This window comes from Pinus tabuliformis, chromosome X (genome assembly GCF_031772625.1).
Source record: "Pinus tabuliformis cultivar Carrire ecotype Pingquan chromosome X, CPIR1, whole genome shotgun sequence".
Classification (NCBI taxonomy): Eukaryota; Viridiplantae; Streptophyta; class Pinopsida; order Pinales; family Pinaceae; genus Pinus; species Pinus tabuliformis.
This window is the reverse complement of record NC_142308.1, coordinates 79,035,012-79,057,922: the sequence shown is the minus strand read 5'-3', so window position 1 is coordinate 79,057,922 and position 22,911 is coordinate 79,035,012. Positions and strand designations below refer to the sequence as shown.

Below are 22,911 nucleotides of genomic sequence, written 5' to 3'. Positions count from 1 at the left end.
TCCATGTGGCATGTCATCATCTCACTCAGCTTTGCAATCTGTCACCTTGTTGACTTTTTGACTTTTAGGACCACATTGCATTGGGAAATGTGGAGTGCCTTGGGAAGCGTGAAAATGTCACTTCCTGCGAGACTTCCATGCTTGAGAAACGTTCGAGGGATACAACACCAAAGACAAGGCCACCTACATACTCTATAGACTCATAACCATGTGAAAGTACATAGGTGCACCCGACGTGGGTCGAATTGGCCCCTACACTAGTGATCACCCCTACATAACCAAGGTTTCCATAAGAACACTCATATAAGCCCATCCAAGGGCCTCCATTCATATTGGGACGAAAGGAACCTGAGATGAATTGGAGGGGACTGGCCATGGTTCAACCAAAAATAGTCTACCTAAATATGATACAAGGTCTAGGATGCGTATCAGGCCTCCCATGGTTGTTACATGGATCTTGACATGTGACCTCAGCCTTACGATGGTGTTTAAAACTTTAAATTGCTACAATAGATATATAGGTACCCTTACTGAAATAGGGGTAATGCTACCCTAGTAGAAGACATGGAATTGGGGTTAACGTCTTGCATTATTTTGGAACCTTGTTCTTGGGGGATGTAAGGCTAGGGAAAAATCATGGAGATATAGCTTGATGAGCCTTGAGGTTGGTGTGATGCCTTGTTTTAAAGACTTGGTTTTTGTAGTCTTGATTTGTGTTGATGCAAGAATTGAAGACCTAGGATTTGAGTACTCTTGTGTGGATTCAATAGTTGAAGACCTAGGGTTTGAGAACTCAAACCCTAGGATGGATGTGTGGATTTGGAGGCTAGTACTAGAGTTGTCTTACAATATGCTTGTCTAATGCAACATGGCTAGGGTTTGTAAACTCTAAGGAAGACAATAGTGTTAGTGTGGGGTGCTGTGTGCAACAAGCTTGTTGAAGCCAAGGAGGATTTGCGAATGTTGACGCTAGCTTGTTGTGGATCTTTCACAGTGGCTAGGTTTTTCATGGTTTATCCTAGCTAGGATTTGGGGAGCTAGAGATTGTACCATATTTGTGATAAAGCTCTTGTATGTACATGCACTTATTTTCTTCTATATCTATATATGAAGCTTCCGGCTGTCCAAAATTTTATAATTGCAGATTTGATTTTCATCTTGCATTGTCTTCTTAATTGGTAATTTCCAACTCTTTGTTAATGCTAACTTGACATAGCATATAGCTGAAATTGTTAAGCTATTTGACATATAACTTGAAGTTATATGAGTATACATTCTTTTGTAATGGAGTGACTTTTAGATATGATATATGCATGGAAAAGTGTGCCCTAAGGGCTGAACTTGTTTGCATTTGTTTGGTATGTTTTCTCTCGGGCTGCCTCCTGTGTTGGTTTAAGTGGAGAGAAATATTTTCAGCTGTGTACTGCTGTAAATTAATATTATAGATAAGCTCTTTGGCTGAAAGTAGATCCAGGAAACCTCCAATAGAAGAAGTGAAATTTCAGATTTGCGTTAATTGCCCTAGATCCAAAATTTCAACAAGTATGCCTAAGTTGTAATTATGAAAGTGGAAATTTCAATGTCTAAGTTGTAATTATGTAAGAGGACATTTCAATTCAAACGGGCATCCTCAGGGACATCCCCAAGGCATTCATCTGTCCCTGAAAATGCAGGAAGTGCATTCCAAACCCCCTAGAATTATAGCTTTCATTAGTGAACCCTAAGGGCACCCTTTAGACATTATGTAGGATTAACATAACATGCAAAAGGATTACATAAACATCAGAATTACATCGATATATGGTTAGTTGATCTTGCATAGCTATGTTCTTCACTGTTCAGCTATTTATAGCTTTCTTTGAACTTTTGTGCATACTCTAATGATAGTGTACCATTGTATTGAATGTTTATCCTTGTTGATTAATTTGGCATGGGCGTAAATAAGATATTGATGGAATATAATTTTTTAAGGAAGTTAAAAGAAAGTTTACTCCCACCCTGGTAGAATTTAGATAAATTAAGTCTTTGTGCTGTTTCATTATTGTTTGAGAAGTGTTGTTAGCTTTGTATGAAACATGCATCAAGTCTATTTGCTAAGCAGGTTGGTATTATTTTGTACTATAATGTGTTATGCTTCTTGCTGTCAGTTCTCCAGGCATTTCCTTGACTCTGCTTTGCTTTTTATGCTGAGCAATGCTGATCTCTTTCTTTTATGTGCAACAAATGACCTATTGTGTTGCTTTAAACATTCTTATTTCTTAAGGCATGTGCTTGATAAAGAGCTTGTTTTTAAATTTGTCTTTTCATTTGTAAAAATGTTTAATGTTTAAAACTAATTATTGTCTGTTTATGCATATTTCAAACTATCAGGAAATAATTCCAGCAACATGACATGAAATTCTGGTAAAATAATTGTTTGAATTTCTGCTAATTTGTTGAAGTTGGAAATGCAGATTCGTGAGTATCATAGACGCCATCCTATTGCACGTGTTGTTGAATCTGAAGATCCTGAAGAATTGTTGAAGGAGGAGCCACGAGTGGAGTTTAGTGGAGAGGTGTCTTCCTTGCTACATTTTTTTCATTTCCTTTTTGAGTTCACTATGATTGCTTGTCAAGCTATATTTTGTCAACCTAGTTACCAGATGATGAAACACCACAGGTAGAATATGTCATCAAGCCACTGCTAAGTTGGGCAACTCTCTTTTAGTGATTCAAGATTGCAACTTTTTGGAAACGTTCTTAAGGTGTGTGGGAATTGCAACATTTTAGCATTTAGTTATGAACGAAAGACAGATATTCTGCTTCTTTATTAATTGTAGAAGTTGACCAAATGATATATGGGATTTTTATAACCTTGGTCCAGAGTGATTCCTGGGATCTGGGATCTTTAGGATTCCTGTCAGATGAATTACATGTGCAAGGTTCTTATAGAAGATTAAGCAAGACATGCAATAATTTGCCATTCCATGTCTGATGCTTCAAGTGATTGGGGGGTTGAAGATGTCAGAAAAAATTCCTCTGAATTGCTTTTGAAGATGGAAATCTGGTAGGAATATTTGTTGTCATTGGTTTGAATGTTTAACTATGCATAATTATGGCTAGATTATTTATAGGAAAAGGGAAATTTTTAGAGTGTTGCTTCAGTAGGCCTAGACTCGAGTACTATAGTTACATTCCAAACCAATAGAGACAAAATATGCAGAGTTTGGACTAGACTTGAGTACTATAGTTACATTCCAAACCAATAGAGACAAAATATGCAAAGTTTGGACTAGACTTGAGTACTATAGTTACTATAGGGATACTTTGGACTATAGTTACATTCCAAACCAATAAAAACAAAATATGCAAAGTTTTCTCATCTACGTACCATGTAAAGGTGAATATATCAAAATGGCACTGAGTGCAATACATATCAGCAACAAAATACATAATCAATGAGGCTCTAAATGGCCTCTAGAGTCCAAAAACAATGCTACAAGCTATAAGGCCACTAGCCTACTACAAGTCTACATATCAGTGATCAACATGATCAAATTCATCATCACTACTAGACATGGGATCATCAACAGGAGCTATATAAAAATCATCTTGCTCAGAGTTTGAGGACTCAGATTCCTCTACAACCTCAGTAGTAGCAGCAGCAGCAGCAAACTAGACATCAAAACTACAAATCATTGATCAACGTGATCACTCATCAAACTCATCATTGATTCAACACTACTAGAAATGGGATCATCAACAAGAGTTGCATAAACATCATCTAGCTCAAAGTCTTCAGACTTGGATTGCTCAACCTTATTGTATGGTAGAAATTGAAATTTTTTAATATGCCTAAGCAATGATTTTGGTTTGATTGAAGGGTTCATCTCCTCAACTTATAATATGGTAGAAAAAACTTAGCATACCTAACCAATTATTTCCTTTGAGTGAAGAGTACATTTTTGTTAAGGCCATGGTAAAAGAGTTCAACTATCAATACCACCAACATCAGTAAAGTTCAACAATCAATGCCACCACCAACATCATGATATTTAAAGGGCTTCATGCTCTTGATCAAATGGCAATCTCATACCTCACACATGACAAAATGAAATGGAAACATTGCAATTCCCCAAATCCCAGAATTCTGAAAACCATTATATTTGCTGGATTTTGTGTGAGATCTAAAATTCTAGTTTCTCCATATAAAATGCAATGAGGTTGAAACTGCTCTCGAACATCCCGAGTCATTTCATGATAATGTTAAAATTTTAAGTAAAAGGAAATGTCACTTTTACTTTAAGATTTTAACATCACCATTGATTACCAAAATTGCTAGGGCTGAGTTAGGCTTTTTGGGGAGGGTTGGTTTTATGGCCAAAGGGGTCTGTTTTGGAAGGAAAAACACCAAGGGTTTCCTCCAAAACCACTTGAAAAATTGCCATCAGTTGTCCCGGACTCCCTAAACCATGTTGGTAATGAACCAACTGATTTATGACTGGTTTGATGCCAAACCAAGGTCTGCAAGGGCATGAACTGGGTTTATTGGTCGGTTTGGTAACTGAGGCTAATGAATTGACAAGCTTGATCAATTAGCGGTTCAACTCGGTCAGTGTTGAATCTATGAGCTTAAGCTACACGAGTGATTGTGGAGTTCATGGTTGTGATGATCATTGGCTTCAAAGGAACCATACATATTATGGAGTTTATAGTTGTGAAGATTGTCGGCTCCAAAGGAACCATCACACCTAAAGGAGGGGGTACAGGTGCTTCACTTGCAAGAAGCTGTCACTGAATTATAGGCTCTACTCTCAGGGATTATGTTTTTACCTGAACTTAAGCACAAAAAGGAAGCAGACAAAATATATTGTTGTGTTGAGAAATCTAGGGCATCAAGTATTAGGTGATTTCTTTTCAATTAGTAACTGTTTGTGAGTGCTTTTTACAACTTTAGATTAGGATCTTCTTTTACTGAAGTTATTAGTGTTCTTCTTCATCAAATAACTACCAATGCATGAACATAAATAGACAAGACACACAGAATGCAGGCTATGAGCCAAGGCCAAAACCTCTCACTCTTTAAGAGGGGAACCCGCACAAATTCTTATAGAGCTTCCAATTGACGAATACCAAGACCAATACCATTGACCTTTTTGCCACCCCAAGACCAAGACACAAGCCCTCTTCCACCTTGTCGTTTACTCTCTTGGTTCCTTCTACTTCAGATCTCGCACCACATGAGATCACTGTGGTCATGTGATGACATCGAATTGAGGTCACTATAATGGTACCAAATTCTATGGTCACTAAGTTTATCAAGGATATCGAACCTCTTCTTCAGCAGTAGCACCGAATCTTGAAGTCACACCAATGAACCATAGTCACTGTTTTTGAGGTAGCACCAAGACCTTCTTCATGTAATTGCACTGAGATCTTGTCACACACTTGTGACCTCCTTGTGGTGGCATCGAATTCTATTTGCTGTGGTGGCACCGAATCTCTTTCCTGTGAGACAGAGATTACATCAAGATCCTTACTGTGATATAGCATCGAGACAGTGAGGGGATGTCACTATGGTATCACCGGAACTTTTGACTGTGATATAGCATCAAGATTTCACATCTGAGATAGCACTAAACCAAAATTTTATAATACCTAAACTGAGCTTATCTTTGTACCCTTATCCGAGCTCCTTGTCTCAACTGTCAAACGAACTTGTCTCTGTAGTAGATACCCGAATTTCAGTGAGATTTGAACTTACTTTTGTGGAATAGGCCGAGCTGCCTATTTATAGTAGTCGACCGATTAATATTCGCTGACATAATTGTATGAAGGGTTGTGTCTCCAAATTAGGTGAGCCAATATGAGTTTCCTACTTCATCTTGAAGTCGACTTGTAGAGGAGTAACTTGTGCTTGTCTTGGAGGGATATTTGGCAATCCTATAGATTTAAATACATTATTAACATGCCCAAGAAGGGTTCTTTATACATGACATTGACTCATTTTGACAAATACTAAAGGCTCACAATGGGAGCCATCTAAAAATAAAATCTCTTGCTCATGAAACCCATGAAGCAAGCATTACAATAATAATTTTATTTTTCTTCTTTACATTATTTATGAAAATCACAATTACATGTCATTATGAAGACGAAACCTAGTTACACTTTTCAACGCTCCCTCTTAACTAGGGAGGTATTCATAATGGTACTTGGTCATTCTCAATCTGAAGAATTTCTCATAAGAAGAGTCGGATTGGTAACTCATTTGTATAGCATCATATCAACCGACATTGTCACATATCAAGGCCTTGACTAACAGCTCTATCTCTCCAGAAGATCTAAGCTCAAAGCTGGCAAGACCAATGCTTTATAGACACCCTTATCATTGTCTCTCTCGGAACATACCCCACCCGGGTTATCAGGGTGTGTTCCACTAGGACTATTCTTATCTTAGATTCCCAATCCTCAAAGAATATTTGTCCTCTACAATTACTCTTATCTTGGATGCCCTAACACATCCTCAAAGAACATCGGATGCCAGATGTTTATCCAATCCTCCATTCTGTCTTCCCAAGTGAAGACAATAATGATGTGTCTATCTCTCCCTCTTAATTAGGGAGGACATATCTATTCCAATAAAGGAATGTACTCATTCCTATGGAAGGGATGTACTTAAGTTCCCTCTTGGCTTAGGAATTTTGCTTCCAAGTTTCTACCAAGTAATAAACTTGTTTCCAGGCTCCCTCTTAATTAGGGACCTAAAACAACTCCTTAGGTGGAGATGAATAGATAACCAATTGCTTGAAGAGCTCCTTTCGATGTCATGAATTTCTTTTTTGTCAAAGAGTCTTCATCTTTTGGGACTTCTTCATAGGGCACAACCAATCCATCACTTTCATCTATGTGTCAGTTATGTCATCATTCCTTTCATTGGAAAGTGATCCATCAGTCCATATCTGGCCTTCCTTCATGCCATGTTGCCTTCTTCATGCCATGTTTTCCGGAAGTATCTTACATCCTTCTATATGGTCTTCTTGGAAGACATCCACAATTCCCTTGGCAAACATGCATAAACCCATCCAGATATTTGTTCAAAACTAAGAAATTAAATCAAAATCACCTTTGTGATGGTCTTTCATCATGACATCTTCTAGTTTGCATCAACATCCTGCATACATGTTGACATATCTCCCAAAGATATCCATTGTCAAGGGTCTCCATCTTTTTCAGACTTCAATCAGAGTCTTCATATCTTTTCGAAAGATTTCCTAGTCAAATCTTCTAGTTCTTGGATGTTGATTGCCTTTTCCATGGTTGCATAGTCTACGATTTCTTCCTTCCTTTCTTCACATATTTCTTTCCCAGGAATTTCCAATCTGAGTTCCTCTCATTACTGTCAACCACCTCATTTCCATATGAGGACATATTTATGTTGATTTCATCTAGTGTGACTTATGCCTTCTTGCTTCCTTTTAGAGGAGGAGATCCTTTTCCTTTTGATCATGCTCTCAAGATGGAGCATTGATTCACATTACCTGCGACCATATGACATGAATCTATAATATCGAATACAAGCATACATACCTCATTTTCCTTTAGGTCATCTAGGCTTCCTTGATTGAAAAGAGCTTCAATCCCTTGATCTGCTTCCATCTTTCATGTCATCATACCATCATCCCATGAATTCCACAAATTGGAATTCCTGATGAAACACTTTGCTTCCTCTCTAGATCAGTGAACCTTTCGATGAAGATTTCATCAGAGAAATTTGAGGATCTTGAATATCCCCATCGGTAGATGTTTCCTTTTGACTGAGGTATGATGAGACTTGTCTTGGATGACTTCTTCCTTTCCTTAAGTTTCCAATGAGGTTCCCAAGAGCTATATCCTTCATAGTTGACTGCCATAGATTTTGTTCCAGCTGTCCTTCATGTTTCCCTATGGTGATGTCATGAGCTCTTGCTTCTAATGCTTCTATGATGCCACGATGCATCCCATCATTTATTATAGCCATATCCTATAACATAAGAGTTAGGTGTTGATTTCTGGTAGCATCATATGTGCTATAAGTCTCAAATTTTGCAGGGAGGCTTAGACACACGTATTCCACAATAAATAGAGCCCATTTTGGGAAATTCCACCAGGAGACAGTTTTATTAAAATAACTTATTATTTTTAATGGGTCCCTAAGTCTAAACTTACGAAATTAAAATAATTAATGGGTTTTAATCTAACTGCGGGTGTAACTTCTAGAAGAAGATGAGGATCAAGCAGAAATGATCTTAGCCATTGATTAGCTTCTAATCTGAGTCGTTGAATGCCAACGAGAAGGTTATTTAAGGAGGCTTGAGGGTCATTTGGAAGAGACATAGAGAGTTGGTTAGTTAGATCGAATTACTGAAGCTAGAGGTAGCGCGGTGATTTGTAGTGATCACGCAGAGAGAGGCAAAGGGAGTTTTGGCTGGAGGATCTTCTCCGGAGCCAAAAATACTTAGCAGAGAGGCAGAGAGGCACACAGAGGAGGCATCGTAGAGGCTAGAGAGGGTGACACAGAGCCAGAAAGGGCTTACACATGCCCCACGCAGAGCATCGCAGAAGCCATCCACCCAAAGGTCCAAATTTGTTGAGGAGGCTGGTGTTTTTGAGCTAGGAGGGTTGGAATCAACTCCATAGGGAAAATCAATTCCCAGTAGAGGTGACATAGTGCCTTAGAAGCTGACGCTGGGCCCACGCAGGGGCAACGCAGAAGTAGCCGGGGACTCGTTGGTTCAGCTGCCGGATCAGCTGGGACTTGCAATGTAGAGTGAGGTAATCTCACTAATTTCTTTTGCGGAGTGATATTCTCTGTATTGAGTTGCCAACAAGGCATCCAAAGGTTGTATTCAAAAGTAACTTCAGCTTAATAATAAAAACCCTCAGATCTGCTGCACTGGTTTTCCCACATTGGGTTTTTCTGGGGACATTTGTCCAAAAACAATTGTGTTATTTGTGTTGTATCTTTCTCGATTGTTCAATTTTTTTGTTTCAGCATATTATTTAATTGGTGTAGGCTGCAATGTATTTATTGCGATGTTTGCCGTAGGAAACTGCAAGTAACTTGTTCATGTAAATTTAACAAGTAGGAGAAATATCGTCAGTTGTTGCAGTGGGTATCCCGGGTTTAGGAATTTTCACAATAGAAACTATGAAATCAATTTCGGTGAGGAAGACTATCTCAGTCATAGTAGAGATCTCTTACTTCCTCTTTCTTGGATTTTTTCTTTTCAATTTCCTCTACTTTTTCAGTGATATGGGCTTTTTCTCTATCTTTTTTGTTATTGTCCTTCTTGAGTGTAGGACAATCTTTCCTGTAATGCTCATAGCATTGAATCTTGGCTATGTTCTTCTTTCCTTTCTAAGGACCAAATTTTCCAAACTTCCCTTTCCTTCCGACAAATGTTTGAACACTTTTTGCCCTCAACCTGTCTTCTTCTATCTTGCATAGAAATCACAAGTTGTTGAATGGAATAGCTTTCTTGTCCTCATAGGCATTTGTTACCTTGTTCATCAGTTAGTGCATTTAGAACAAAGGAGATCATTTCCTTATCTGAAATCATCTCTCCCAGATCTTGCAGTTGATATCTTATGAAGATGACCCTTTATCCTTTGATACCTTTAATTTGTGTAGATCAGATCTAAGTGATATGACCTTCTTTATCACATCTTCAGAGAATAGTTTTACCAACTTATCATATATCTCTTTTGATGTCTCCAATCCTGCTATATGGGGAACGAGGGAATCTTTGACGGATTCCATAAGAATCTCTTGAGCCCTTAGATCCTTTTCCATGTATTCAGATAGTACTTGACCTTCGAATGGTTTGCAGACTTTTTCATTAATATGACTTCATTTTTTTTGAGGACTATTTCTATCCTTCTTTTCCATGCAAGGAAGATGACCCAACCAATTTATAGATCTCCTTGAAAAAACGAAGTCATTTTTCTGATTAGATTATAGAAAAAAAGGTACTTACTTTTCAAGTGAAGATAAAATCTTCAACTTGATCCCTTTGTTGATGATGATTGATGAAGATGTCTTGATCAATGTTACGAAAATCGTTATCGGGAGTAAATTAGCGAGGGGAAAAAATCGTAAAAATCGGAAATAATCGGGAAAAAATTGTAAAATACAAAAATTTTCATTTTTTTTTCAATTTCTTTAATATCTAAAGCATCTACAACATAAAATAAATATATTGACACATAAAAATGATAAAAGAACTAATATATAAGATGTGTAATATCATTTCTAGTGCTACATCACACATAACAGTGAATCATGTTTTGAATAGTAAGTCCTGACTCCTAAGTCCCAAGGCAACCTCAAAATATCAACAAAAAATATAATAATGTATATCATATCATGAGTCATAATGTCATATACAATGAAATGAACCAAATAACTAATACTACTAATTTAATAATGTATATCATATCATGAGTCATAATGTCATATACAATGAAATGAACCAAATAACTAATACTACTGATTTCCTTTGCCCCTCTTGCGAGAAAATGCAATAGCTTTCCCTTTCCGTCTAGATGTAGATGTCGCGGAAATTGGCAGTGGACTCTGCTGTGCTCTAGAAGCTGAAGAACTAGGAGCTACAGGAGGTAGACCACATCCTCTACTGGTGGCAGGGTAGCCTGGCTCGGTGGTGTCACCTCCTCCTCCTCCCCCTCTATGCCTTCCAATACCTCATGCTCTAACCAATCATCGACAGAATCCATGAGAGGCCTCTCGGCCTCAACCCTCCGTGCAGCAGTGGTGTTAATCCCATCCAATGAGATGGCGTCCATATCAGGTATCTTCTCAAGTTGCTTCACCCACAATCGAAGATTGTAGTAAACGCAGACCATGTCATTAAGTCGCTGGGTCTCCAACCTGTACAAAGATCATAAAATAATAATTATAAAAAAATTATCTAATGAATTCAAAAAATTAATTGGAAATTTGGAATATTTTAAGTTTTAAGTTTAACTTGTTACACTTCTTGTTGTGTATTTTTTCAAATACACTCCAATTGCGCTCGCATCTTGAGGAGCTACATGTTTGATTGAGGATTCAAATGGCAAGCTTTTGCAGATGGGGTACTCTGGCTCCATAGCGAGTCCACCATGCATCTACAACAAAAATACAAATAAGATAAACATATGAAAAAAAATGAAATTTGAAAGTTGAAGCAAAGTATGAAGTTATGAACTTGAAGAGACAATGAAATTTGAAAATACCTGGCATTGTAGTGTTATTATCAGTTACAACCATCTCAAAGCCAAATGTGCCACCTGCTATCCTGTATATCTCCATTTATTTGGAGATTTCTGCATGTTCCGATGGAGATCGCACCATCATCTCAACACAGGGTAAGAATCCATTCATGATCTCAGCATCAAATAAGAACCCACATGGGTAAGAAAATGCGGGGTTTAGGTAGATCCTTGCAGTATGATTGGGACGATGGAGTGTGTTGTTCCATCGTTCATCAATCACTTCCCATAGGAGGAGTTGTTTTTGTTCCGATGGAGATCGCACCATCATCTCAACACAGGGTAAGAATCCATTCATGATCTCAGCATCAAATAAGAACCCACATGGGTAAGAAAATGCGGGGTTCAGGTAGATCCTTGCAGTATGATTGGGACGATGGAGTGTGTTGTTCCATCGTTCATCAATCACTTCCCATAGGAGGAGTTGTTTTTGAAACCCCTTATCTCCCTTATCATCATAGTAGGCCCGAATGGATTCTTTGGTCATGTCCATGGCCTCATACAAATAGCCCATTGCGGGCTTCTCACCATCAATTAATCGAAGAACCTCTACCAAAGGTTCAGTAATGGTGCACACCTCCTACACTCCCCTCCAGAAGTCTTCCTGGTATGAAACTAATTTGCATATGGCCTCTCCCTCTGGTTTGCGGCTCATTGTTAAATCCCGCCACTCCTCTGAAAGAAACATTCTCTTCACATTTCACATAGAATTCAAGAGGGGTTGAAGAGATATGAAACTGGTGGCAAACCGTGTAATGGCAGGGCGCACCAACTCCTTGTTGTTGGTGCATTTTCTCATCAAGCTAAGCACAAATGCATGATTATATATAAATTTTGTAATGCTTTTTGATGAGTCAACAATATTTTTGACAAAGAAATTTTTTCCTATGTCCTCCAACATCAAATTAATGCAATGTGCAGCACAAGGTGTCCAAAATAAAGTAGGATGCCTCTCCATAAGCATCCTGCCAACAACAACATAATTTGCAGCATTGTCCGTTATGACTTGGACAACATGTTCTGCACCCACCTCCAAAATAAACACATCCAACAACTCACATAATAATTTTGCATCTTTGATATGTGAAGATGCATAAACAAATTTCATAAACATTGTCTCCTTGGGACAACTAACCAAGAAGTTTATAAGGGTTATCCCTTTTTGGTCGGTCCAACCATCTGACATCACAATGCATCTTGTTTGTGCCCATGATGCCCTAAACTCCTCCAATCTTTTGGTGCAATCAACCTTTTCCTCTTGAAGAACGCGACCTCTAAAGTCATCATAAGAAGGGATTTTGTACCCTGTGCCAACAGTTGCAATAGCATCAACAATAGGCTGGAAAAATGGATTATTCCTTGCAACGCTGAAAGGAATATCACTCCAAAGGAGAAACTTGCCCAACAACTTGTCAGCTTGTTCTTTTTCATTTTTTTTTAAGCATTGAAGTTGTAGATGGTTTTGAACTAGGCGTGGTTATAGGAACAAAAAATGAAGTAGCTACAGGGTTGGTTGTAGACATTGATGCTGAAGTAGAACCAGTGCCATTTCCATATTCACTTCCTAATACCTTCCCTGCTAGTTGCTTCTTCAGTTCTGATTTGAGCACTCTCTCTTGCTTTAATTCTTCCAATGATCTCATGGCTCTTCGGATGATTTCCGCATTTGTATTGTTGCAAGGCCCTACATCATGTCCAGGGATTTGTGCAAGGTGATACTTCAATCTATAAACCCCCCCTGACATATGCTGCCCACACAACTTGCAAGACAAGTTCAATCTATCAAACACTCCATCAGGTTTGCCATATTCCCACAAAGAGTCCAATTTCCTTGGCATGTTTGTAATTTGGTTGAACTCTTAAGTTTTAATGTAAGATGAAGTTTGAACTTTGAAGTTGAATCTATGGCACAATAAGAATTGAAAGTTACAAAAAACAAAAAAAAATTACATACATGACACAACACATTGAATGACAAACAAAAAAAAACCTCAACTTAATCCAAAATGAACTCTCTCCACTCTATGCAACAAAAATGAAAAAAAACACCATCAAATCCACCAAAAAATCTTTGATAAACAATGTTATAGAAACCCAAGCAAAAACAAGAAAAAAACCAAAACAAAATGGTCGAATTTGGTGCCCATACTTGGAAACCACGGTTTGTTGGAGAAATTTGATCCAAAGACGAAGTTCTCTTGCTTGCGATGCTAAAATCTGCAAGCTTCCTCCTCCTCTGCCCTAGTAGACGCCTTCCAGAGTTCCTCTCCTCCTCAGCTCTCAATCCACGTTGCTGTCTGCTCAAAATGACAAAAAAAATCATGTTTTCCTTATAAAAACGCGCTCTCTGCCACTCCCACGATAACTTCCCATCGAATCGCGATAACTTCGAAATTATTGCGCTTTTTTGAAGTTAGCGCGATTTTTTCATCGATTTTTTGGAAAAAAAACCGCGTAGTAATCGAACGAGTTTATTGGGATTTTGAAAAACTCTCAATTTTTTCACGTTATCGTGATTTTCACAACAATGGTCTTGATGCTTCTCGGATGATCTTCTTTAAGGATAAGGAGGTCCTTGCTTCAATGAGGGGGAGATTGCCTTGGAACCTTTTGAAGATAATGATCAGGCCCTTGATCTTGCTTCTCTTGATTGAATAGTCTACAAACTCTTTGAGGTTTCCTTTGGTGATGATAGAGTGCAGATCTCAGAAATACTTCTAGGGTTTTGACTTTCTCCAAGATGATATGATCTTTGACCAAAAATGCTTCTCTTGGATGAATACACTTCTAGTTGCCTTGATTTGTATATCTATTTGCCTGGAGTAGAAATAAGGTTTTGGCCTTGATTATTTGATTGATGATCCCAAGACTTCTTTTGAAGTAGAGTTTCTTCTTTGATCTAGGGTTTGATTCTTCGATTTAGATCTTGAATTTTCGCTTTGATATCCTTTGACTTGCTTTGATGCCTTTCTTGAAACTCGATCCTTGAGTGTCTCTTTGATTAGATGCCCCTTCTTGACTTTGTCATATGAGCTAATACCATGTTGAGAAATCTAGGGCATAAAGTATTAGGTGATTTCTTTTCAATTAGTAACTGCTTGTGAGTGCTTTTTACAACTTCAGTTTAGGATCTTCTTTTGCTTAAGCTATTAGTGTTCTTTTTCATCAAACAACTACCAATGCATGAACATAAATAGACTAGAGACAAAATGTAGGCTATGAGCCAGGGCCAAAACCTCTCACTCTTTGAGAGGAAAACCTGCACAAATTCTTCTTATAGAGATTCCAATTGACAAATACCAAGACCAATATCCTTGACCTATTTGCCACTCCAAGACCAAGACACAAGTCCTCTTCCACCTTCTCGTTTACTCTCTCTCGGTTCCTTCTACTTCAGATCTCACACCACATGAGATCACTGTGGTCATGTGATGACACTGAACTGAGGTCATTGTAATGGTACCGAATTCTGTGTCATTGAGTTTATCAAGGATACCAAACCTCTTCTTCAGCAGTAGCATCGAATCCTGAAGTCACACCACTGAACCATAGTCACTGTTCTTTGAGATAGCACTGAGACCTTCGTCATGTAATTGCACCGAGATCTTGTCACACACTTGTGACGTTCTTCCTGTGGTGGCACCAAATTCTCTTTGCTGTGGTGGCACCGAATTCTCTTTCCTGTGAGACAGAGATTACACTGAGATCCTTACTGTGATATAGCACTGAGACAGTGAGGGGATGTCATTGTGGTATCACCTGAACTTTTGACTGTGATATAGCACCGAGATTTCACATTTGAGATAGCATTGAACCAGAATTTTATAATACCGAAACTGAGCTTATCTTTGTACCCTTGTCCGAGCTCCTTGCCTCAATTGTCAACCGAACTTGTCTCTGTAGTAGATAATCGAATTTGAGAGAGATCCGAACTTACTTCTGTGGAATAGGCCGAGCTGCCTATTTATAGTAATCTGCCCATGAATATTAGCCGACATGATCTTATGAAGGGTTGTCTCCAAATTAGGTGAGGCAACATGAGCTTCCTACTTCATCTTGAAGCCGACTTGTAGAGGAGTAACTTGTGCTTGTCTTGGAGGGCTATTTGACAATCTTGTAGGCTTCAATACATTAGTAACATGCCCATGAAGGGTTCTTCATACATGACATTGACTCTTTTTGAAAAATCTTAAAGGCTCACAATGGGAGCCATCTAAAAATAAAATCTCTTGCTCATGAAACCCATGAAGCAAACATTACAATAATAATTTTATTTTTCTTCTTTACATTATTTACAAAAATCACAATTACATGTCATTATGAAGACCGAACCTAGTTACACTTTTCAACAGGTTAGAGTCTTAGACAAAAAGGGACTCTACCATGTCAAGCTAAATGGATTTTCAGTTGAATTTTGAACAACAATTTCCTCAACTTCAACATAAATAGTAGACAGTTTTCTGTTAAGTAGAGATGAAATAATGAGTACATAAAACATAATTATTCTTAAACATAAATTATAATATGTTAATTTATTTTTATTTTGTATCATGTGCAAATGTGCACAAAACTACACATCACCCCCATAATTAGGGGAGGAATGGGGCTGGTAGCAAATTCCAAAGATGTAACTGATAGCCATATAAGATTAATGTACACTTGGAGAGCCACACGGATGTAAAGCATGATGTATTATGATTTGAGTGTTCAGATTTGTAAGTTATCTAATGATTTCAGTTTTAACGTTGTCATTCACGAATGGTTTTGATTTTTCACGTTAAATATGAACTTTTATTTAAAAAAAATAATTATTGTATTTTTTGTATTTGGCATTTCACCACCATATCTGGATCCTGGCTTTTCAAAAATCTGGAGGGTCTGGGTCCGTATCCTGATCCAGATCTGTATCTGTTTACGATTCCTGGTAGCCTAGGGCCTAGGTTCATTGTTGTTCGTTTTATCTTTCCACAGAAGATTGTTTAATTCTGCAGGCATTAGATGATGATCAATGCTAAGTTGCAATATCTAATGGAACTAGCCATTTCCTCCAAACTATGCACATCAAGATGTCACAGATGAAGTAGGTGCAGTCTGTGGTGGGAGCCTATGTTCAGACTGGCCACGGAAACCTTGCTGTCCCTGAGCTTAAATGGCCTAGGTTCATTGTTGTTTATTTTATCTTTCCACATAAGGTTGTTTGTGGAATTGTTTAATTTCACAGGCCCTAGAATGATGATCAATGCTAATTTGCAATATCTAACGGAACAAATAATCATCTCAATCAATCAAGTAAGAGAATTGAGAATGTTTGATTTCAAATATTATTTGTGCCTGAAGCCTGTTAATGATATTGCATTTAAATTTTTTTTTATTAGCAGGATTTTGCATGTAGGTTTTTTGAAGGATTAATTTTGGTTCTGGTTTTTTTACATTGTGCTTTCAGGAAGCATTTGGCCGATATCTTGACATGCATGAGCTTTACAATGAATATGTTAACTCGAAGTTTGGGCAGCTCATTGATTATGCTGCATTTCTGGAAGAGTTTGTGCAAACACATACTATTCCTCGGACTCACAAGTTGACTAGGTCAAACTTTGATTATGTTATATTTGGAACAACTTATTATTATAATTGTTCAGTTTGGTTTTATAAATATACTTAATTTGGAGAAAATTTTAATGGAAGCTGTGTAGCATATGTTTATCAATGTCTCAAGTGATTGTGTCTGCAGACAATACAAGGAGTATTCAACACATTTGCTGGAGTACCTCGTATCTTTTTTCCAGCGAACTCAACCTTTGCAAGATCTGGACAAAATATTTTCAAAGGTTGTATATTATGTGTATTATTCTAATGTTCCCAATTCTTATAGCTGTTTGAGTCAGTTTAGTTTTACACTGTCATTAGTCTTAAATTGACGACATGAAATGACTAATCATTTATTTAATTTAGTTTCAATATTGATCATTAATATATTGAAATCTATTTGACAGGTTGAGGCTGAGTTTGAGGAACATTGGGCAGGTGGTATGGTGCAGGGATGGGAGGACAAGGGTTTAGGAAGTGGACAACCTTCAACAATACAAGATTTCATTGACTTAGATTATTATAGTTCAGCGGATGATTTGGTTGAGCTAGGTCCAGAAAAATTGAAACAGGTTGGTGTTCAGTTTGTCTCTTCGTTGTTTCTATTGTCACTTTGTTGTCTAACCCCATGCTATGCTATAAATCATTTCAATATGTTACCATTTCTTTGGTTTATTAACAATTAGTATAGACAGCCTATCACTAGAAGATTTATCACATTGCAATATACTATATCCTCCACATGCATGTAACCTCTTTTTTTTTGAAAACAGATTATCACTTATTTATGATCATTTAAGATTATATTTTCAGTATCAAGGTCATGCCTCCTTCGGGCTCCCTTCGTTGGATCTTTTATGTTATTTGATACAAAAAAACAATAACCTATAATGGCCATCATGTTAGTTCTTCAAGGCCTACTCTTAGTTGGATCTCTTATGTTGTTCTATACAAAAAAACAATAACCTATAATGGCCGTCATGTTAGTTCTTCAAGGCTTACTCTTAATATCTTTATTCGTTCTTGCATTTTAAGGGAATATTGTACACTGCACATTGTCCACATCTTGATATGTAGGCAGCCATTTTCATAGGATAAAATTGACTTAAGATCTGGTTCTAGTTGCAGTTTGGTGATGTTCCTTGATTGTTTCACAGGATGGCTTGATATAGGCCATCATTAGCTAATACTATATAGGTACGATTTGAATTTCTGGTTTACTTAGTTATCCTTTTTATGTGCACCTTGAGAGCATCATCTCCATTTGAATTCCAAGGCAGTGGGGCTGATAGTCATCTCTTGTTTTTTTAACTTGTTGCATATACGTCTTGTTGAGTTTGCATTTTACTTTTCTTTGCAGTGCATTTGCCTTGTAATGTATCAATTCTTGGACTTTTTCAGTTCTTTCTGAACCTAGCAAGCCTTATTCTATCCTGATCGAGCTTGTTATACTGCAACCAAGGGTGCTATTGGAAGCCATTCTGATGTACTTGTAGGAATTTGCTATTTCACACCGCCTTCATGCCACTGTAGAAGTTTTGAAAGTCAACGTGTAGCACAAATCTGTCTTAGAATTCCATGAATTTCAAGATTGTATTTGTCATTCTGTTCAGTTAAATTCTTACTTTGGTCCTTAGTTGTTGCTGGGTTTTCCTGAGGGTTTAGTTGGACAAGAAGCTTATACTTCGTTTGATTTCAGGCTTTGGCAGCACTAGGATTGAAAACAGGGGGTACTGTTCAACAGCGTGCAGAGAGGCTGTTTTTGACTAAGGTATGCATAAATCTGATCCTATATGGATTGGTTTGCAAATTTTTATATAGAAAAAGATCCAATACAATTGTCTTCAATTTTGTATGTAACCTCACTTTCATATTAGAATATGAAAGAGGGTTAAAACAATTTCACAATAATTGCATTGTAGGATGGGGCTGTCTGGCATCTGAGAAGAAATCAAAATAATAAATGAAATATTTTTTCCACTTTCTGCTAGTTCCATGAAACATTAAAAATTGTTTACTCAAGCTCAAATTTTGCTTACAACTGAATGCCGAAGATGATTTAGGGTATTTGGGAAATGAACAGTATGTATGATGCACTGAATTACAGGCATTAATGCTTCATTCTTTTTAGAAGAATGCAACATTGAGAACAAATCTAGGCTTTTCCTTTTGCTGGTTCAGAGTTATTTCAGTTAGTGATGTTGTATTTAGAAGGTAAATACACCCGATCATGGATAGGGACAACCATTGATTGAAACTTGTCTGGATTTAGTTGATAAAATAAAATGAGACAAAGAAGATCACAAAAATGTGCCATCATTGTTTTAAGGAATACTTGCTAAATACAGTCTGTGGAGTGATAGTTATTGTTTGCATATAATCTTTCGATTGGCCTATAAATGGTACTATCGACATAAATTGAAAGATGTCCTGAAGCATTGCTTTCAATAACCAGTAAATATGTCATTGGTGCTTTATTAAAGATTAAATATGCCAATTGACAATTTCTCTTATATTATTGTCAATTCTTTATTAAAAACTGCAGCTATGAAAGAATCCTCAATTTTTTTAAGGAAGATGGTAGTTTTGGAAGGAATATTTCGTAATTTTATGTAAATACATACAAGTATGAGAGTCTAGCAAAAGCTAGCTATAATGACTTTGGAGATGCACAGAGTGGTGGGTTATGGTCCATGGGAAAGGGTGGGATTACTTTGGACTATAGTTACCAGATTCAACTTGACAAATTAATCAGTGAGGCAAAGAGTCAAGAGTTTGACTTGGCTTGGAAAAAACTTGACAAGTACAAAATATAAATAAATACACATTGTTTGATGAAAAAATGAAATTTTCATTGATATTGAATAAATCTGTGACCATATGATGCAGAAGAATATGTCCAAAATTTAATGTATACAATGTTGCCACACAATCTAGCAGTTGTCCTAGGAGGGGAACCTAAGGGACAACTACTAGACCAAATGACAACAATGGGACAAAGACCCACTGCCACCTCAGTCAATGTCCCCTACTCTTTACGACTTTCACCGATGGGAGGAGTCTCGATATGGAGGAAATCACTTGTAATGATGGGATCAATGATAAGGTATGAAGTGATTCCCAAGGCCCATTCAGGGAGAGACTCAATTAGGGCTCAATGCTCTAAGAGAAGCTAATGGCTCTCCAAGAAAGACCTAGGAGGAAGATCTAGACCTAGGGTTAGAGATGTCCAATGATGATGAGTGTGCCTAAGGTCAGGACTTCCAATGTGATATAGGACCTCTGTAGAAGCTTTGCAAGGTGATTTGTCACTTGAAAAGGGCTTTCACTTCACTAGAGAGACCTAGAAAGGGCCTAAGCAAGACCTAGGGTTTATGAGTAATCATGGGAGGAGTTCCTCCAATGTGCTCACTAGGTCAAGATAGGATAGGGAAAGGGTCAAGAATGGTCAATTCTTTTAAATACTATGTGCAAATGACCCTCAAGAAGGCCAACCAATCTATGGCGTCCAATATAGGCTTTCAAAGTCATAGCTAGGGCACAATTTTTTTGAAAGCTAGCCGTGAGAATTCCACCAAATTTTGAGAATCCCTAGAGGAGACACTAGCACAGGGTCTTGTCCAGATGGATTTGAAAAATACCCCTCTAAGGAATTTAGTAGGGTGCCCTAACCAAGTTGTCTAGGGAAAGGGGCCGAAAATTTTGGAGAGAAAAGAGAAGGAAGAGAAGGGTGGTGACCACCAATTTACTTGGACCAATGCCTAGTTCTTGGGCTATGGAGTCTCTGATGATTAAAGATTTTCCAAATTCGTCTTCAAGGAGGTCAAGGTGTGATGCCCTATCAACGACTCTTTAACAATTACTTACTCAATATCTATGGATTTTCATGGAAGAAGAACAAAATCCCATCCATAAGGAACATTCATCTATTGTCATTCAATGAGTAACATTTGCAATTTAGAACCAAAAATTTCCTTTCAATGATTTTCAATAAATTAGGGCCCAAAAGAATTAACTAGTTGAAATAATTCCACGCATTGGAAATTATACAAGAGAAATTCTTCAACAAATAGCACTTACAAGATGACGAGATATATCTAACCATAGAAAAACAAGTAGCTCCAAGAAAGATCGAAATTTCAGCCTCTAAAGATATCAAAATGCATCATAGAAGTCTCCAATAACATCCAAGAAAAAGTGCGAAGTCTTTTTACAAGAGAGATCCAAGTGATGATGATGATCTCTCACAATGAGAGTCATCTCTATTTATATGATCCTTTTCCTAATTCGAATTAGCCTAATAGCCCCTACAATTATAAAATAATGTGCAAATAACAAGTCCTTGGTGACAAGCCCACCAAGTAGCTCATAAAGTGATGAAGAAGCCATCCATAAGTGAGCCAAAATGATGAAATCATGGTGTAGAAGGGTCGTTGGAAGGTTGAGTTGAGTCCTCAAGGTGCCATAATGAAGGAGAGGGCTCCATGAATGATGGACAAGGGGTTGGCCCCTTAATCTCTGTGTAAATGATCATGTGGTGCTCCAAAGTGGCTTTGGGGCACAAGTAATGGTCTCATGGGTCTCCTGATGAAAAATAAGCCTATAGACTGCTCCAAATGAGGGCACGAAAGATGGTGCTTTCCCTCCCATGTCTCAAGGATGAGACAAACCTCCTTTGGGCCTCAAATCAACTGCCAAACCTTGTATACACTGCTAAGCCAGCTGGGGGCACTACTGGTCCAAGTGCATCATCTCGCATATAATGTGAGGCAATGAACAAGTTGTTGAAGGTGCTGAGAGTGCCTATAAGATGAGATAATGCCATATCACATGGATGGAATCCCATGGTCCTCAAGTCTCAACACATCCCCTACAAGTGTCAATATGAGCCTCTGGTGGGCTTGGGCGCCAATTAAGTTGCCCAACCCATGATGAAACCACCTGCCAATTACGCATAAGATCCAATGCATCTCCTCACCATTAAGTACAATAATTCATTAGTGCATCTAAGTGAACTAAGCTTGTTAATCGAGAGCACAAATGAGACTTCATAATGGGTTTACCTTCCAAATTCAGGGCTTTGAGCATGTAATGGTGTTACCTCACTAGGTAGGAGTGGCTAATAAACAATCTTATGAGGTGTTCTCAACCCATAAAGGGAAAGATAGGTCCAAGGTACGTCCTTCAAGTGGTAGGGGTCATGTGAATAATGGTGAGGTGGATTGGGACACAGGGTTCTCATGGCCAAATGCCATGGGATCAAGGGTAGTAATGATGAAGGATGCTCATATATTTGGGTGTATGAATGTAGGAGGGAGCAATCGTGGTACATGAGTTACCTTGACCTTTGTTTTTCCACCTTTCTTCATTCGCCTTTTGCCTTTTATTGATTTTTCTTATATTTTACTACTTGGGGCTCCAGTGGATGAGAGCATGTTGTGTGTCATATAAATAGTGATTACCCCCTTAAGGTGGGGCAGTTCATTGCCCACCACGGGTTGAGATATGCATGGGTTCCTTAATGATGCAGGGGTCTTAGGAACTTGGGTGATGGCCATAATGATAAGAGGTGGAGCTCATGTTTAGGTTTTGCAACACACTATTTTTATTATCTCAGCCACCTTTTGCATTTTGTGGTATTATTTCCTTTTGTATGTGGCCTTGATATGCTTTTATCTTTTTTTTAGCTGCATCAACCTCCGAGGCATCGTTCCAAGCCCGACCCAGACATGTGGACAAGGGGAGGGGAGTACGAGAGCCTTGTGGACCTAGTGGTCATGTGGACCCAAAGGGGGGAATATGATGAAATAGGGCATGTAATTTGCGGAGAGGAGTGAAAAATATGAAACAGGAAAACGAGACCGCGTTACCAAAATTGGGGTTTCCCAAGTAGTGCCCATTCGGAAGCTATAATACATTAGGGGAGATCCCACGAGATTAGGGTTGAGGATTAACCCCCTGTTTAAGGTAAGGGAACAAGACTAAAGTTAAAATATTTCCTCCTTCCAAGTCATCCAACAATGCATACCCAAG

At 38.0% G+C, this 22,911-nt stretch overlaps 1 protein-coding gene across 2 annotated transcripts in view; it reads left to right on the top strand.

Annotated features, from left to right (window-relative positions):
* The window catches only part of LOC149138454 (splicing factor SF3a60 homolog), a 145,577-nt gene that overhangs the window by 42,594 nt on the left and 80,072 nt on the right, over positions 1-22,911 (top strand). For both annotated transcript variants that reach the window (XM_089447986.1, XM_089447985.1), the window contains 5 exons: positions 2,454-2,555; positions 16,736-16,878; positions 17,024-17,120; positions 17,286-17,450; positions 18,578-18,649. In XM_089447986.1, coding sequence (XP_089304112.1) covers positions 2,454-2,555; positions 16,736-16,878; positions 17,024-17,120; positions 17,286-17,450; positions 18,578-18,649 — 579 coding nt within the window. The remainder of the gene's footprint in view (positions 1-2,453; positions 2,556-16,735; positions 16,879-17,023; positions 17,121-17,285; positions 17,451-18,577; positions 18,650-22,911) is intronic.